The 18,234-nt window shown below is 36.6% G+C and overlaps 1 protein-coding gene across 1 annotated transcript in view; it reads right to left on the reverse strand.

Annotated features, from left to right (window-relative positions):
• The window catches only part of LOC115220715 (NACHT and WD repeat domain-containing protein 2-like), a 30,494-nt gene extending 19,106 nt beyond the window's left edge, over positions 1 to 11,388 (reverse strand). The window contains exons 1-6 of the mRNA XM_036510436.1: positions 11,175 to 11,388; positions 7,138 to 7,181; positions 6,795 to 6,838; positions 4,669 to 4,752; positions 2,432 to 2,475; positions 428 to 547 (exon numbers count right to left, since the gene is read on the reverse strand). Of these exons, the coding sequence (XP_036366329.1) occupies positions 428 to 547; positions 2,432 to 2,475; positions 4,669 to 4,752; positions 6,795 to 6,838; positions 7,138 to 7,173 (328 nt within the window). The 5' untranslated portion in view covers positions 7,174 to 7,181; positions 11,175 to 11,388. The remainder of the gene's footprint in view (positions 1 to 427; positions 548 to 2,431; positions 2,476 to 4,668; positions 4,753 to 6,794; positions 6,839 to 7,137; positions 7,182 to 11,174) is intronic.
• Positions 11,389 to 18,234: the final 6,846 nt, after the last annotated feature.

An 18,234-nucleotide genomic window follows, 5' to 3' on the forward strand; every position in this document is an offset into this window, starting at 1 on the left:
AGTGAATACATGAGCTGGAAAGAGAGAAAGAGGAAGAAAGCGATGTGAGGTCTAGGTACTATGGGGGTCATATCTTGCGGGTTCTTGGCGACCTCAACGGTACTAGTACCACGGGAAAACCACACAGTACACTATGTTAAGTGGTTGGCATTAGGAAGGACATCCAGCTGTAGAAATAACGCCAAAGCAGACACGGAACCTAACGGAGACCTCTGGCTCGTCTGTTCTTGTCAAACTGTCCAACAGATGCCAGCAGGGGAAAAAGGGACGTTGATGATGATGATGATGATGATGATGAAATATTTACATTTCTCATTAAGAGTTAATCAAATTACGCCTGTTGGAAGTTACTGTTCTTCGCTGGAATAAAGACGTGAATTAGTCAGAAATAAATAATTGGAATAATTTTAAATATTAAAATTCCTACCTTTAAATGTCGAACTTAGAAATATTCGAACGATGGAATTTGGTAAATTTGGTAGGTTGTCTAGACTTCCGCTTAATATACTTTTTAAATTTCCTTTTTCTGTTGGAGAGATTTCTTCTACTGCAATGAGACACCGGCATTTCAACAGAGAACAGAGCTTTCGGAATAAATAAATAAATAAATAAATAAATAAATAAATAAATGTTTAAATTGCATACCAATATCTCTGGGAGAAAGGTTTACCTGTCAGGTTTCTATTTTCAGTGGTAGGCGAAACAATCCCTGTGGATCTCGCCATGTTTATGTTCGGTTCGATACTGAGAACAAAAATGTCCATCTAATACGATGGGTCAAGTACAGCATGAAAATGTTTTCAGATAAGAATATGAAGAAAACATTCCAAGCAATAAACCCAGGGAAAACCGTTTCCAATGCAAACTAAGAGCGTCCATCTCTTGAGATAATTCTATGCGTTAGGCTCGATCCAATCTGCAAGACATTTGTTATAAGCGCTGTTTAGTTCTCAGCAATGACAAGTCTCCATCTTGTACAGAATCGGTCAGCTTAAAGAGATACATGCATTCATTTTTCGTAAATATACATTTTTAGTTTCGCTTATATATATTGTGATTGAAAATCACCTCTATTTTATTTTTCTCTCTTGCATATCCCACATGGTTGATGTTCTAGAAAGTTCTTTTGACGTAGAATTGTATGAAACTAACGTTCTATGTCCTTTCTCTCTTTTCAATGTTATTAACCTTTATAAACTAAGGTAATAATCTTTTAATTTGAGATCAAGTCAGCCACATTTCTATACATATACCATTCACGTGTTTTATATTAAGCTTTTAGTTTTTAGTGTCAGAAAAAAAAAAAAAAAGAAATCGTTCCAAGTGTAACTTAACATCGTGTAAACATAGCATTTCCCTTGACAACTTGAGGGGAAAATTGATAAGATCTTAAATATGCTGAATGAATTTAAATGGAGTATGTGTGGTATCGGTATTTTAATTTGAATTAATCTCCAGACACTAGCGCCAAACTATTTTCTGAAACCTTCCCGCCTAAATTTACCAAACAAGAAAACAAATGAAAATAAAGAGGAGAGACGGAGAGAGAGAGAGAGAGAGAGAGAGAGAGAAAGAAAGAGAGAGGGAGAAAGGGAGAGGACGAAAGTGACATTGTAATGTATTTCATTGTTCAACTTGGTGAAAACTTGAAAGCTCTCGCCAGTTTGTTTGTTTAGTGATTTACAGAATCCAGATCAGACTGTGTCAGTCAAAGTTTTTAATTAGAGAAGATGAATGGACAAAAGATGCTGCAGCATCATTGGAAGATTAATTCCTACAATCTGTTTTATCAAGGATTTTCACGCAAGAAATATTTTTCTGTCTTCCTCGTAGCGTCAACCAGAACCATTGCAGCGTGTCTGTTTGGTATTGTTGCATCTCCTCCATTCTTTCATTTGTTTCTTTCTGTTTCTCGACGCCTGAACATTCTGTTGACGGATTTGATCAGAGTGTGACATTTGCTCTTCTGCTTTCATTGGTTTTGTTTCGTGAAGACACATTGCATCCAGTGTATTTTGATGACATAAGCCCTTGAGAAGAAAAAAAAAACAACATTTTCTGTGGTCAGCTAAAATCATTCGACCGACATTCAAGACGTGACCACAAACGGTTGCAATTTTGACAGACCAAGCGACAGCTTGGACACTTCTTCATCCATTTAAGAGGTGGTGATTAACTTTACATATATCACTGCCGTACCGCTTAATCCAGACGATGCGGTACTGTAATATTTATTCGCCCTCTCCATCTTTCCTTTTCGTCACCGCTTATCGGTTATGCACAAGTTTTCGCTGGTCTTTGTTATTCTGTTGTATTATTTCACTTGTGATGAGGGATGTAGACTGAAGAATGCCATGGGGATTTAATATACAAACCAATTCTATTTCAATCAGAAAGCTGCATTAAAAGACATTTGTAAATAAAAATTTACCTGAATTAGTTGTTTCGTGGAGTGAGACGTCAGCTTCATTTTTCCTGCAATAAATATGTTCAGATATTCCTTGAGCAAGAAGAAAATAAATGACATTTCAATATTTAAATTTTAGTTAAAATAAAGCTAATGTGCAAATCACCGAATAAATGCGTTCTTTGCCAACCAATAAATCACCGTAAGATCTTTGTATTATTTGACTTAAACTTTCCCACAATTAAATAAAAACGTTTCAATATGAGGCTATCTCGATATAACGTGGATTTCCTACTCGAGTATATGACACAGAATTCATAGGGTTCAAATATTTATGAATACTGATAGATGAAGACAGATTAGTAGATAAACAGACGCATAGGCACACATACAAACAACATATATATAAATATGTGTGTGCGAATATACGCGCATGTATGCGCGCGCGAGCGTGAATTAATAACATACTCGGCGTTGCCGAGGCTGAGATCTACTTGGAAGGCATATATATATATATATATATATATATATATAATCAAAATAAGCAACAAGGATATCCAGAGGTAATGCAGTACGATCGTTTCATGCGACTCCATTTAATTGAATAATGCAAACATTGCATCAATTTAAAATGTAGAGCAATCTTCCGCTGCATAAAAATATAGAATTTAGTTAAATTCGAAGGACTCATTAGTATAATTTTACCTAAAATCTCCAAGAGGATAAGGAGATAGACAAAGAACATGTTTTACCAACAACATCACAGTTGTAACTGAAATTTTTTTCCAAAAAGACACTGCTTATCACTGATTATTTCTGTTATTTAGATTTAGTGATACTACACTCTGTCTTCTCTCTGATTTGATAAACTAGCCTATAAATTAAAACTGACCCCCACCCAATTAAATTTTTGCTAGTCTCCGATTATATAGTTCTAGAATTCTGGGTCAATAGCCTTAGAATGGTAGTTCAAGAATGAATAGGGATGCCGGGGCTAATTATGTTTGAGAGGATAAAGGAACAGCTTTAGTTTTGATTAGAAAGCCATCAGAAGAAAATAGAAGAATGTCCCTGCATTTTATTAGTATTAATTTGACATCAGGGAATCTATTTTAATTAGGAAGTTAACAGAAATAAATATAACAAGAGGATGGTTCTACACTAAAGGTGAAAATAATTTGTGCAAGTTTTTTTAAAAATAAATGGCTTTAAGCTCCTGAGTTAGTATTTTGGAATAATAACATTAAGGGACAGTCAAAAGACAGACTTATGTAAGGTGTTTACAAAAACATGGTTCTGCATAGTTGTGAAAGCTGAAGAATCTTAACATTTTAAAAGGAAAGAGATTTTAAAAAAACGTTTAGTTTGAGTCCATGCTATCAAATAAAGTACAAAACCCGCAAGGACGAGCATGTTTTGTGAATAGAGAAAGTATTAGATGAAAAAGTGGGGTAAGTTGATGGTGAAAAGCAGGCCTGGGGTGACGTGGTTTGATCAAACGCCATTGATAAAAAGAGTCAAATTCAAAAAATATTATGCAGCAGACTATTGTTGGATTGTATAGCATAGAAATATAGAGGTAGAAACGAAAATACGGATGATGCCAAACATAGCAATCCCACCTTCATATTTATATATAAATCATGAAATTACTTATCAATATTCTAGAAATAAATGATTTACAAGTTATCTCTGCATCGTACAAACATTCATTATGAAGTCAAATGAAAATAAATAATAATAATAATAATAATAATAATAATAATAATAATAATAATAATAATAATAATAATAATAATAATAACTGTGTACAGTGCTCAGGTGCACTACAACTCATCTAAAGTGTTTATATAATCAGGTGTAATTTCGGCGGATTTCGGAAAGCATGAGGGCCTTAAAGGATGCAGTGTCATTGCAGTCAACAACTGACGCAGGCAGTTTATTCCATGCTTCAGCAACTCTGAGCGTGAAAAAATGTTTCCGAAAGTCATGGGAGCTGTGTTGTTTTCTGACATGTACACTTCTGACATGTACACTTCTACAGGCTTCCTTGAAACGATGTTCTGTTGGGCAAAAATAGGATTTAACATGACAGAGTATTGCGATGATGAAAATCAGAATCGATATAAAAATCCAACGAGAAGATTCAGAAATACAACCATAGTATGGTGAGTAAAACAGATTTGTTGAAGCAAGCGATGAGAAATGTGGAATGGTGCTAAAAGAATCTCTTGTTTGCTATATTTAAAATGCCGACTTACTGTATTTTGTCAGGCTCTTCTTTATTAACACGGTGTGTGAGTCTCTTACTTCTCACTGCGGGTTTTTTCTTAGTTTCTCCATCCCTATTTTAAAAATAACCAAATAATATCATACTGATGAAGATCACAAGCCGAAACAGCTGCAATTAGTTCTTAGAAGAAAATTACTCAGTCACAGAAAAACTAATTTTATTTTTAAGCAAGTTGTCTGTGGTTCGGGAAGTAATTTTTCGCAAAATTACAGATACTCAAAGTTTTATTTATTCTTGTTAAATAATCTATTCATACAAAATTCAACAGGATATCAAATAACACTGGTAATTGATGACCTCCCCCCCTACAAGTATTACGTGGATCAGTTTCGAGGCTTGAATTATAAAATTCCTTCTGAATTATCCTTGGACTATTAAATACACTTTCGTTAAACATTTCCATCGACTGGAGGCGTTCTTGGAAGTTGGCCTCCACTCTCTCCAACATTGCTCTGTCGAGTTGGGCGACTTCCACATGAATAGCTCCTTCAAATTGTCCAATGTACAGGACTTATGCACACACACGCACACACACACGTGTCTTGAGGTTTCCCTATAAGAAATAATCACACATGGACAAATCAGGGTACTGAGGGAAGCCAAGGAATGTCAGCAAACCAGGAAATGAGGCGGTCACTGAAGAGAGGTCAAAGAATGTTCACTGATGCTCTGGCTGAGTGGGCCGTCACCCCATCCTGCTGAAACCATACACGTTGAATAGGCATACGTTTTCGTCATAATTCAGTCATAAAGAAGTTGTTTATCATCTCGATGTAATACTCGGAGTTCACAGTAACAGCATTTCCATTATTGTCTTCAAAAAAAGTAAGGAACAATGACGGCAGCTTTTCTAATAGCCCACCAGACTGTCACTTTTGGCATGTGCAGTGGTCTTGCATGCGGTTCTCTTAGATTTTCAAGAGACCAACAATGACAATTCTGTTGATTCACCATGCCATTAAGATGAAAATGAGCTTCATCACTCATTAACAAAACGAGGTTGTCATTTGCTTCATAAATTGCTTCCATCTGATGTGCGAAGTTAAGCCGCTGTGCATAGTCCCATGGTTTCAAATGTTGCCCAATGGGTGGAAATGCAGGTCTTCATGCAAAATATCAATCGATTACCGATGCCAATTTCAGAGGAATGCCTCCGAGCAGAGTGATTCAGACTCCATATCAAAGCTTATCTGATGCGTTCCACATTTTCCGGAGTCTGTACCGTTTGTGACGCCCCCACCGGTCTCCTATTCATTAGTTTATTCCGTGTACAAAGTGCATTCACCCAACGTAAGATTGAGTTACAGGTGGGAACAGCCTGATTTCGGTGAATGTTGAAGTAGTGCCGAAACTCGTCATTCTTCACGTAACTGTCGTAGGCGATGCTCTATCGTCCACAGCGCAATGGCTTCACCTGAAATGAAAAAATAAAATGCTAAGACACTACGGACCGAATGGTACCTATCGGACATGTGTTCCTCCCTCTGGGGCTGAATAATAGCCATTTCAAAAACGTCCGTCCTCTTTGCTCCACCCTGTGTTTTGAAGGAAGAGGAAATGGAAAACCACGACATTTCCAAAAGCAAGATGTGACTAAGTGAATTATGATCGCAGAATTAACTGGTTGAAAGTTTATACTTCCAAGATTAATATTTCCATTTGTGTCGATCTGTGTATAATAACTATGAGACGTTTCCTAAATTAAGTGAATGGTATTGATATTAGGTTAAATAACAGCCATTTGATCTTAGAAAAACATAAATATCTATGTGTGAGCGTAAATATTCCTATTGTCTTGCGTCATGTTAGAGACCTTACCATTACAATTACCACAGATACTCATTCTTATAACTCCTGTCATACAGCTGAATTGTGCGTTGCTTTCACAAATCCTGTAAAACATTCTAATTCCGTTAAACGGCCAGATATTCCTTTTCCTCACATATTTTCTTCTCAAACTTCAGCGTACCGATTATTAAATCTGATAATAGGAATAATTCCATCGTATTGATACACAAGTAGATTTCCTAATGAAAATTAATTCCTTATATTGTATGAACCAGAGCAGAACTGTATATAAAAAATGGATTTTACCTGGAAGTTTTTTTCTGATCCGACTTCACAGGAACTGGAGCTCCCTAATTAAAATATTCAAACACTCATTTCAGAAAATTTCATATCTGATTCAATAATTAACAAGAAATATAAACATATTGTTGCGTGAATTGCGATGTCACAAAAAAAAAAAAAAGATTATTAAAACAAATACAATGTATCAGATTATTATCTTCGTCCATTACTTTTTTTTTTAAATCTGCAAAGTTAGAAATGTTAAAAAAAAAAGAGATCTTTCAGATTAGGTTAATATTTAGTAAAATGATAATCCTACAAACAACTGTTTGTCTCAGACATTCAGAAATTTAAAGATTATTGTTACCTGAATAACCAAGTTGGACATCGCTGTCTTTTTCATCCGGGTATCTAATAAATATAAAGGCATTTCATTATATTAGTTTCAAATGTTGGCACAGGATGAACAATTTCGGGGAGTGGAGTAAATCGATTGTATCTACCACCGAGTTCAGTTGGTACTCATTTTATCAATGTCGAAAGGGACGAAAGGCAAAGTGAACCTTGGTGGAAATTGAACTCAGAATGGAAAGACGGACGAAATGCCGCTAAGCATTTGGTCCGGCATGCTAACAATTCTGCAGCTTGCCGTTCTGTCGAGGAATTTTGGGGTAGGATATTGCGTTTTTCTTTTATGCAAACTATCAAATTTAGCCTAAACACTGTGTATGCGTATTTATTTATTTATTTGTTTGTTTGTTTATTTATATTTCCTCTCGGCTACAACCTTGGAGCCTTAGTAATCCGTTACAGCACTTACCTAGTATACCTAATCGTTTTGATCACCTGTGAACTAACCCCCCATACTTTGTTTTAACACACACACTGATATATATGTATATATATATATATATATATATAATATATATATATATATATATATATCTATATATATATATAATATATATATATATATATATATATATATATATAATATATATATATATATATGTATGTATGTATGGTATGATATGTATTATATATATTATATATATATATATAATTATATATAATATAGATATATATATGTATGTATGTATGTATGTATGTATATATATTATATATATAATATATATATATAATATATATATATATATATATATATATATAGTATGTATGTATGTATGTATTATATATATATATTATATATATATATATATACACGCTGTTCAGGCCTGTAAAAGTAACCATAACGAATATAAATGGTTGGTTATTGTTCTGGACATTTTCATAAGTATCCCATAGTCCTGCCCGCATTCGGATAATTATGTATGTATGCATGTACGTGTGTTCGTATGTATGTATGCATGTATAACGAACAGCTTCCTAGAATTTAAAACAGGATTCGAAACCGAATCTACATTTTTCTACAAGTTATGTTCCAGGTATTTTCACCTTTAGCTCTTAGAAATTTACAAGAGTCAATAGTCACAGTTGATTAAATTCTATTGTTTAAGTTAGCATTCTTAGGTGAAATAGAGTTCAGACAGTTAAGAAACGGAAAATTCTTTGTCTCGCCTGACAGTAATTTAGTTAGAAAAAATATAAATACGGAACCCCAAATCAGTTCTGTCACTTGGCACGTAGTCGAAGAGCATTTCTCTCCCTTCACTTACGGATAGTCATCGCACGACAATAAAACCTTCTCTCCATCTATTTGTCAGCCCAGAGAGGTAGACTCTCTTACGCTTTCTCTTTTCCTTTTCCCACCAATCTTCCAGTTGGCAACAAAAGATGAATTAAACTACGGAATGGACCACAAACCGCTAAATTATCATCGTATAACTACAATATAGCAAGAATTGTCCAACGGACACTTTGCAACATGTTCGACTTAACAGAACAAATAAGTGGTACGAACGTAAATCCGAAGGCATTATCGAAAATGATAATGCAAAGATTCTATGGAATTTTATGATTCAGTGCGATTAGGAAGCCAGACATAGTGTTAATTGAGAAAGAAAACAAACTATGCTGGATTATAGGTATAGCATGCCCAGCTGACAACAAGGTATGTGACAAAGAAGAAAGAAAAGTCGATAGATGTGAGAGGTTAGCTTGGGAGATTAAGTAGTTGTGGTCACTGAAAAAGGTGGCAGTAGTACCCATAACTGTCGAAGCCCTGGGAACAATGAGTAAAAATCTTGAGAAGTACATGGAATAAATAGGGGCTGCAATAAGGGTGGAGCACTTGCAGAAAACAACACTGCTTGGAAACGCTCGAATACTCTGGATGGTGCTAAAAAAATAAGAGGTGCTACCTTAGTTCACTGGTAGTGAACAGCTGACACCGTAGTACATCTCAGCGTTAGAAGCTGTGCAAAGACAATAAAATAGTAGTAGTAGTAGTAGTAATAATAATAATAATAATAATAATAATAATAATAAGAAGAAGAAGAAGAAGAAGAAGAAGAAGAAGAAGAAAGCAAGACATGACAGAGTCGGCCAGTATTTACACTGGACAATATGTCGGCATTATAAAATCAAAACCGCTGACAAATGGTATAAACACCATCCTGAAGAAAATGTGTCGATTCTCTGGGACTTCCCCGTACATGCTGACAAAACTATAAAAGCTAATAAACCGGATATTATAAAATATCAGACAAAAAAAGGTGTGTTTATTAAATGGCATGAGTATTCCTTGCAATCACAATATAGCGGCGAAAGAATTTGACAAGATCAGTAAATATAAAGACTTGCTAATAGAAACTGAAAAAAATGTGGCATCTCAAGGCGACTACAGTACCAGTGATTGTAGGATCTCTAGGAATGATAAAAAAAGGTACTGAAACCTATTTGAAAATGATACATCCCTACACGAACTGCAACAAATCGTGCTAACAGGAACGACTCATGGACTGAGAAGAGCATTATCGCTGTGAAAACAACATCCATTCATGAATTCATATATTTATTCATTTTTTAAATAGATATTTTACCTGTGAATTTGCGTGTGCAATCTGGGAATGCATGCAATGGGCTTCTCTGTCCTAGGTGTACGGAATACACTCGGCGAGAAATGGAAGAAAATTTGAAGAAAGAAGGGGAAAAAAATAAATGAAAAAAATAATAATAATAATAAATGCCTTGATGCAGTGCCAGGCACTGGTTCACGTGACTTTTGATCTAAACTGATTGGAAGTATTATCATGTACATGTTTTGTTCTGATATAAAAGATGGGCAAATATTCTCTCAATACCACAAATTTGCTTGTCAGTTGTTTGACCTTAACCAGTTGAGCATATCCCCTAGTGGCTGGTGAAATGTGCATCTCTGATCACTAGCCAGAGTAGTGAGGGAACATCATAGCCATGTGATGAGGGGAATTCTTTGGAGTTTGAATAATTTACCACTGGAAACATGGGTGTTTCATTCATCATCCTAAAACGACCCTTACTCAGGGACCTTTTGAGTGGGATGAGCTACTCGGCCAGAAGAAAACTCTAACTGGGCCCCACCTGCAAGGTCATGTGCTGTTTATTTTGATATGAGATCACCATGTCGCGTACATATGGTTGTGTTGCATGTGCCTAGTGTACCCTTATCAGACGGGTAGTGATGATGGGTATACTGGGCTTTGTATATTTTACCCCAGTATCACTTTGATGGCATGCACTGCTCTCTCATTCAATAATGATAATAATATGACAATAGCAATAATGATAGTAATAATAATAGAGGCACGACCAGGTTGTAAAAGTTTTACAGAAAAGTTTTCAAATCCCCAGGAATGGGGGTTTGAAGCTGGAAACACATAATACAATAACCGTGTCGAAAGAGTACTAGAGGCGGAGAAACGTAAGATTTCGTGCGACTTCCCTATTCAAACGGACAAGTTAGAAAATAATAGACCGGACATAACAATTATAGATAAGGAAAAGCGAAGTTGCTTACTTATCGACCCACCATGCCTCTTTGAATTCAGAATCACAAAGAAAGAGGAAGAAAAACAAAAACAATACAATCCCTTAAAATTCGAAATAGAAAGAATTTGGAGCATGAAAACAGTAAGGGTTGTACCTACAATAATTGGTGTGTTGGGAAGAGTAAGGAAAGATATAGACAAATGGCTGAAGGAGATTGGAATAGGCTACTTGGTAGAGCTCCTGCCGAAAGTTCGTCTCTTAGGAACAACAAGGATTATCAGGAGAGTTCTAAGCACTTGAAAGGGAGCTGAAAACTTGTGGATACCTAAGGTTACAGGTAGTAATTCGCTACCCATATAAATCCTACAAGGAATAAGACCGAACCTGAACCGAAACATGATGATGATGATGACAATATATTTATATATGTGTATGTATATGCATATGTATATAACAGTTAAATATAATACTCACAGTATGTTCATTAAAAGTCGATAAGACTACTTTTTGATGAATTCACCAATTTGCTTAGTTGTCTTCACTGGAAGAGATCAAAAGAGAAAGAAAAAATACCCATCTATCTAGTTCATTGCCATGACAACGGATGGTTTCAGTGAAGCGTAGAGAAAATCGACAAATAAGACTTATATCAGGATATACATGACATGTCCGAACTCGTTGTTCTATTGTTATTCATTCACAAGGTCACCCATGATTGAACGGCCCTGTAATTGAAGGCGTTCCGACCATGCCTACTTCACTAATTATCTAAGAGCACATTATCTCAAATGTGTGTGTGTGTGTGTGTGCATTTGTTTATGCAGAGAGATTTTTTGTTTGGGTGAAAGACTGCTTTGGAGTTTCAAAGTGGTGGGAAGGGAGGTTGTCCGAAAATGAGTGGTGGGGAAGAAGGGGTACCGGCTAATATTCATGGGGTCTCCACCATAGCTCCATGGGATTCCGATCTATCACGCCCTAATCATTATATTGCAAGCCTTACATATATATATATATATATATATATATATATATATATATATATATATATATGCATGTATGTATGTATTTATGTATGTATATATGTATGTCTGTCTGTCTGTATGTATGTATGTATGTATGTGTGTGTGTATATATATATGCATGTATATATATACACCTATATATGCACACATATATACATAAATATATATCTATTCATGTATATATTTATGTATATAAACACGCACACACACATATAAATACATAATGTAATAAACTATATGCGTATATGTGTGTTTATATATATATATATATATATATATATATATATATATATATATATACATATATATATATATATATATATATAATATATATATATACATACATACATACATTATATATATATATATATATATATATATATATATATATATATATATATATATATATATATAGAATATATATATATATAGATATATATATATATATATATATATAATATATATATATATATATATCTTTTAAATTTGTTCACGGGAAGCGTTTTGAATATGCAAATAGACCTCCTACTCCATTATGCCGGCTACAGTGTAATGATGCTGGTGAACCAGTTTCTTGGGTGGCACCAAGCTGTACCTAATATAATAATTCTTGGATGGAATTTATAAACATTTAATGCGTCGCTACACAGGTTTCCACAAATCACATAACTCTTAAGATCACAGTCCATATTCTTGGGAGGATTACAGTGTGGTCCATAGTATCCATGGACACCGGCCAGATTATCTTCATGGATCCATTTCTTCAGGCGATTATAACATTAATGGATGTTTACTAGAGGGATGTTTATCACTTTTGACCAGCAACAAGATTATTTCTGTATTTCTGTATGAATTTGATGGGAGGAAGGAGAATGTAATGGAAAGCGAGGAAGGGGGTGTACATGGTGATGTTGGACTTATTTTGCTATTCAGTCTGCAGATGTCAAGGATGGGTAACACATTGCTTTGTTCCATCTCATCCAAGGCATGACTATCTTTAAGGAATTCTAAAGCCAAAATGGTCAGCAGCTACAGCCACCACAGCCATCAACTGTAGGAGTCCATTGTCTGAATTTATGAATGATACTTTCTTAGAGTGGCCTTTTAATTGTTTCTGGTGGTATAATGGTATGGTGTATAGCATCCTAAAATTTGGTTGGCTTGTTTCCATGAAGACGGTCTCCCTGATGCCCATGGATACTACGGACAACGCTGTAATCATTCCAGGAATACGGACTGTGATCTTAAGAGACATGTGTATGTGTATATATATATATATATTTTTTTTTTTCTAGTTTCAGCTCAGAGATGCGGCCATGCTGATGCACCGCCGTTTTGTGCTACGCTGTTATTGCGACGAACCTCGTCTAACATGTGGCACTTGGTGAAGAATGGAGTTTGATATAGCTACTCTCATTTGCACCTCTTGCCGTGAGGTAGGTTCATCTGGGACTCTTGACAGGAAGATGTCCAGCTTTGATTTAAAAACCGCTACATCTACTTTGTGCAAGTTCCTCAGACTCTTTGGGAGAATATTAAAAAGCTGTGGGCCCTTGAAACCCAGGCTGTTGCAGAAGCTGGTCCTGAAGCGTGATGGCATTGCTGGGATCTTTGGCACTATGCAGTGTCGTCCCGTTCTAGCATTGGTGTAGCTTACAATGCCAAAACTTGGCACAATTCGTTCCAGGATCTTCCAGACATATATTACTGCATACCTCTCCCGTCTTCTCTCCAGGGAGTAGAGTCTTAGCTGTTTCAACCTTTCCCAGTAGCTGAGCTGTTGCAAAGAGACGACCTTCTTTGTGAATCTTCTCTGGATTGCTTCAAGGTCCGCTGTTAATTTTACACTGGTGGGTGACCATAGCTGTGAGCAGTAATCCAGGCGACTGAGGACGAATGTCCGCCAGAGGACCATCATGGTTTCCTTATCTCTGGTTCTGAATGTTCTTAGGATCCACCCAGCCAGTCGTCTGCACTTTGTCGCCATATATATATTTACCTTCGAAACACGCATTGAGTCGAACCAGGGGCAGCTGATGAAGGGGAATATTCCTTGTATTGTTTGTCTTGTACTCTGTTTTTTCGTTGTTATAGAAAGTCCGTTTCCTTTTTGTTTTTATGTTTTCGTTTCTCGTTGTGTTCTACGTTTTTTTGTGGTGTCTTGTACTCATATATATATATATATATATTATATATATATATATATATATATATATATATATATATATATTATTATATGCATGTATATAACATATAGATGTAGGTATGTACATATATGTATGTATGCATATGTTTTATTTGTTAAATTGTTATTATATGATTGAACGCCTCGCGTCACTTTCTTATTTCTCCAAGTAAGTTTTTATTATTTATATATATATATATATATATATTATATATATATATATATATATATATATATATATATATATATATAGTCAGAATAGTCAGAAGGAAACTAATCACCTTCCTTGAAGAAAATGACTTGCTGCCCGACACCCAACATGGTTTCCGACCAGGAAGAAGCTGCTTAACTCAGCTCCTACAACACTATGACTGGGTGCTGAAACAACTGCTCAACCACTCAAATGTGGAAGTCATATATCTCGACTTTGCAAACTGCGTGATCTTGGCATAGTTGGAAAATTGGGAGAATGGCTTCATGACTTTCTGAAGAATAGAAGTCAGGTGGTAGAACACTTCCATTAAAACGCAAATAGTGAGCGGTGTTCCGCAGGGCACTGTTTTGGGACCACTACTGTTCATAATGGCCCTCTCTGACATGCCCTCAGCCACGCAGAGAGCCACGATCACAAGTTATGCAGACGATACAAAAGTTTCACAGGCAATACAGAACCCTGAAGACACTAAGCACCTGCAATGTGAGCAGGACGAAATATACAAGTGGGCTGAAAAGAATAGCATGCAGTTCAATGCTGAAAAGTTTCAAGCTTTATACTATCAGCATGCAAAACTGAATGCAATACCCAATGAATACACTGGACCCGGAGGGATTGCAATCCCAGAGGCACAATCAGTGCGTGACCTGGGTATTCACATGAGTGATGACGCGACCTTTCATGTACATGTTGCTAAACTGGCAATGAAATGTAGACGGATGGCTAGATGGATTCTTAGAACCTTTAGAACAAGAGAACAAGAAACCATGATGGTCCTCTGGAAGACACTTGTCCTAAGCCACTTTGACTATTGCTCTCAGCTATGGTCACCATCCAGTGTCAAGTTGATCACAGAACTTGAGGCGATCCAACGAAGCTACACGAAGAAGATAGCCTCTGTGCAGCATATGAGCTACTGGGAAAGACTCAAGAGATTAAAGCTCTATTCCCTGGAGCGTAGGCGAGAAAGATATGCCATAATATATATCTGGAAGATCCTGGAAGGACTTGTCCCAGACTTTGGCATCGAGAATCACACAAATGCCAGAACCGGACGCCACTGCGTGGTACCAAGGACTCCAAATTTGCCATCAAGATGTAGGACAAGATATACTGATAGCCTGGGCTTCAGAGGCCCACAGCTCTTCAATATCCTCCCGAAGAACCTGAGGGACCTGCATGGTGTAGACGCGGATGTCTTTAAAGTAGGACTGGATCTCTTCCTGTCAGGTGTCCCGGATGAACCAACTTCACGGCAGGAGGTGCAGATGAGGGCAGCTGCATCGAACTCTCTCATGCATCAGATGGCGTTTGCTAAAAAGCATCCGTGAGGTAAAATCGTGTAGCAAACCAAATGGCGGTGCCCCAGCATGGCCGCAGCTCATTAGCTGAAACTAGAAAAATCAAATCAATCAAAATCAAAATCAATATATATATATATATATATATATATAGTACACAGATAGTACACAGCATTGCTAGAAATAAGAGTCCAAACGACCCAAGAACCACATTAAATCACTTCTACACACTGGGGGATTCGAGGAAACGAGTATATAAAATGCCAACTTTCGACTCTTATTTGTAGCAACGCTGTGCGCTCTCGCGTACCCTGACTATGAATTAATAATTTTACCTTTTTGGTGATTTTATGCTTGCTAACCACTTATATTGTTATTTTTCATTAATAATGATATCTGTATATATATATATATATATATATATATATATATATATACATACATACATACATACATACACACACACACACACACACACATATATATATATACATATATATACAAATGGCAATTTATTTCTATAGCGATATTGACCAACAGCAGATGAAGTGGCTCCCCGTGTTCCTGTTTTATACATTGTTAATGACATGTTACTTGGAGCTTGTACTGTTAGCAAGTCCACACACGTGTGTACACACGAGCCTTCGAATACGCGCGCTCGCTCGCTCGCCATACACGCACACACGAGTGCGCACGTGCAAACACACACACACACGCACACGCACGCATGTACACTCGTATATATTTGTGCACACACAAACTGGTACGTGCAAACACCAATCATGCATAAACACACGTTTGGGTATATGCATCCAAACGTATATACACAATCAAAGATGTATTTGTATATGTGTGCGTGTGCGCGCGGGTGTGTGTATGTATGTATGTGTGTGTATATGTATGTATTTATGCATGCACGTGTGTATGTTCTGTGTGATTATGCATAAAACTTACATCTCATAAGAAGAATGATTGTGGCAAATGTAGAATGTGCGTTGCATGGAATTCAACAGAGTCTCAATACCATCGTGAAAAGCAAAGACTTGGACAGGCAGTGCGTCTTCATGGCTGGTAAGTGGACAGTGGACGTAATACATCGCCTCAAAGGTATTTTTGCCTTTCATCCTTTCGGGGTCGATAAATTAAGTACCAGTTACGCACTGGGGTCGATGTAATCGACTTAATACCTATGTCTCTCCTTGTTTGTCCCCTCTATGTTTAGCCTCTTGTGGGTAATAAAGAAATGGGTATTTTGGCGGGTGTTCGAGGATTTAATAAAACATTCGACTGAATGTTGCGCGGCAATCTTTTCGGCATTCTTTGATAGTTTAGAAGGCATAAGATTGTTTGATAAACTTAGAAGATATAAGATTGTTTGAAAATCTTTACATTAGAGTTCATCGTAGCATCTCTGAAATGGAGAGATACTCCACTTCATCGCACCTGTCAGAGTACAGTTGGGATATGTCCTCTCACCAGCGTTATTTAATCTCTGCAAGGAACACTTCATATGTGAATAGATCGGATCTCACGCTGAAGGAGTGCACTGTACAAAGGACAATGACGTTGATAACTCGGCAAAAGTTATTCCGACGACATGAAAACGATATTCCGGCGATTACAGCAAATGCTGGCTGAGGAAACAAAGTTGATAATTAACTATAGGTGACATGACGGTCACCTTTCAGGGAAAATGCTTTAAAAAATTTCAATTCACCATCATAAATCATAAACACTTGAGTGCCAGGGAAATTCGTTATGCATACTGCTCCACTCTGCTTAAAATTCAACTTCACTCACACTTGAATCACAATCACTCTCCGCTTCATCAAAATCCATCCTGGTGGCCACGTCTCTCACGTATAACTACAGCACATAGACGAGCCGGACGCCTTAACGCAGGCGACCTAGAGATATCCTGTTGCGTCTTTTTAGCTTTCCATAACAGGACATGGCGACAAATGAGCAGAAGAAATGCAAAGGAGGCCTTTTTCCTCTAACTGATAAAGTCCTGTAGTATGACGTGGCAGTCTCATAGATGCTGTAATCATGAAATGTCCAGCGCAAACAAGGATAGAATGTGGAGAACAGAATGTAGCACTGCAAAATAGATTGGTCTTTTAATTGAATTGAAGCTCGCTAGACTACGCAGAAGCCAAATCCAACAGTGTTTACCATTGCTAAACCGTAAAAGCGTATTGACGAGACTTGGTTCAGCAACGACTCTAAACAACTGGAATTTGGTACATCATAATATAAGCATGAGGTGGCCGAGATACCAAGTGGCTTAAATACTCGGGTAACAATTCTTTGTTATTGTAACTTAGCACACAATTCCAAGTAAATACCAATGCGACATTGGCTACAACTTTCAAAGATATAAAGTGTGTTCTATGAGAGATTTGCAAACATACGTGGAATATGTGAACTGGTATTAGAGAGCTGGAGCAGAAATTTCAAATAGGAACGTATATCAATGCTTTATTATATGTCAATGTTTGCGGTATTTCTTGTGCAAATGAATCTCCTTTGTACAGAAACGTAACCTTAGGATTTAATACAAATAAAGTTACACAGCCTTTTGTATGATTGTTTGTATTGCTGTGGCTGTGATACCTTCGCCGGTCCAGGATGTCTTCCGACTTTTCCTTTGCCGCCTTTCTTTCACTCTCATTATAAACACATTGTCACACCAACTTATGCTTGCGCGCACGCAACAAACAAACACACACATTACACATACATAGATGCTTACATGCACACACACACACACACATACGCACAGATACATACATACATACGCACATACATA

This window comes from Octopus sinensis, linkage group LG17 (assembly GCF_006345805.1).
Source record: "Octopus sinensis linkage group LG17, ASM634580v1, whole genome shotgun sequence".
Classification (NCBI taxonomy): Eukaryota; Metazoa; Mollusca; class Cephalopoda; order Octopoda; family Octopodidae; genus Octopus; species Octopus sinensis.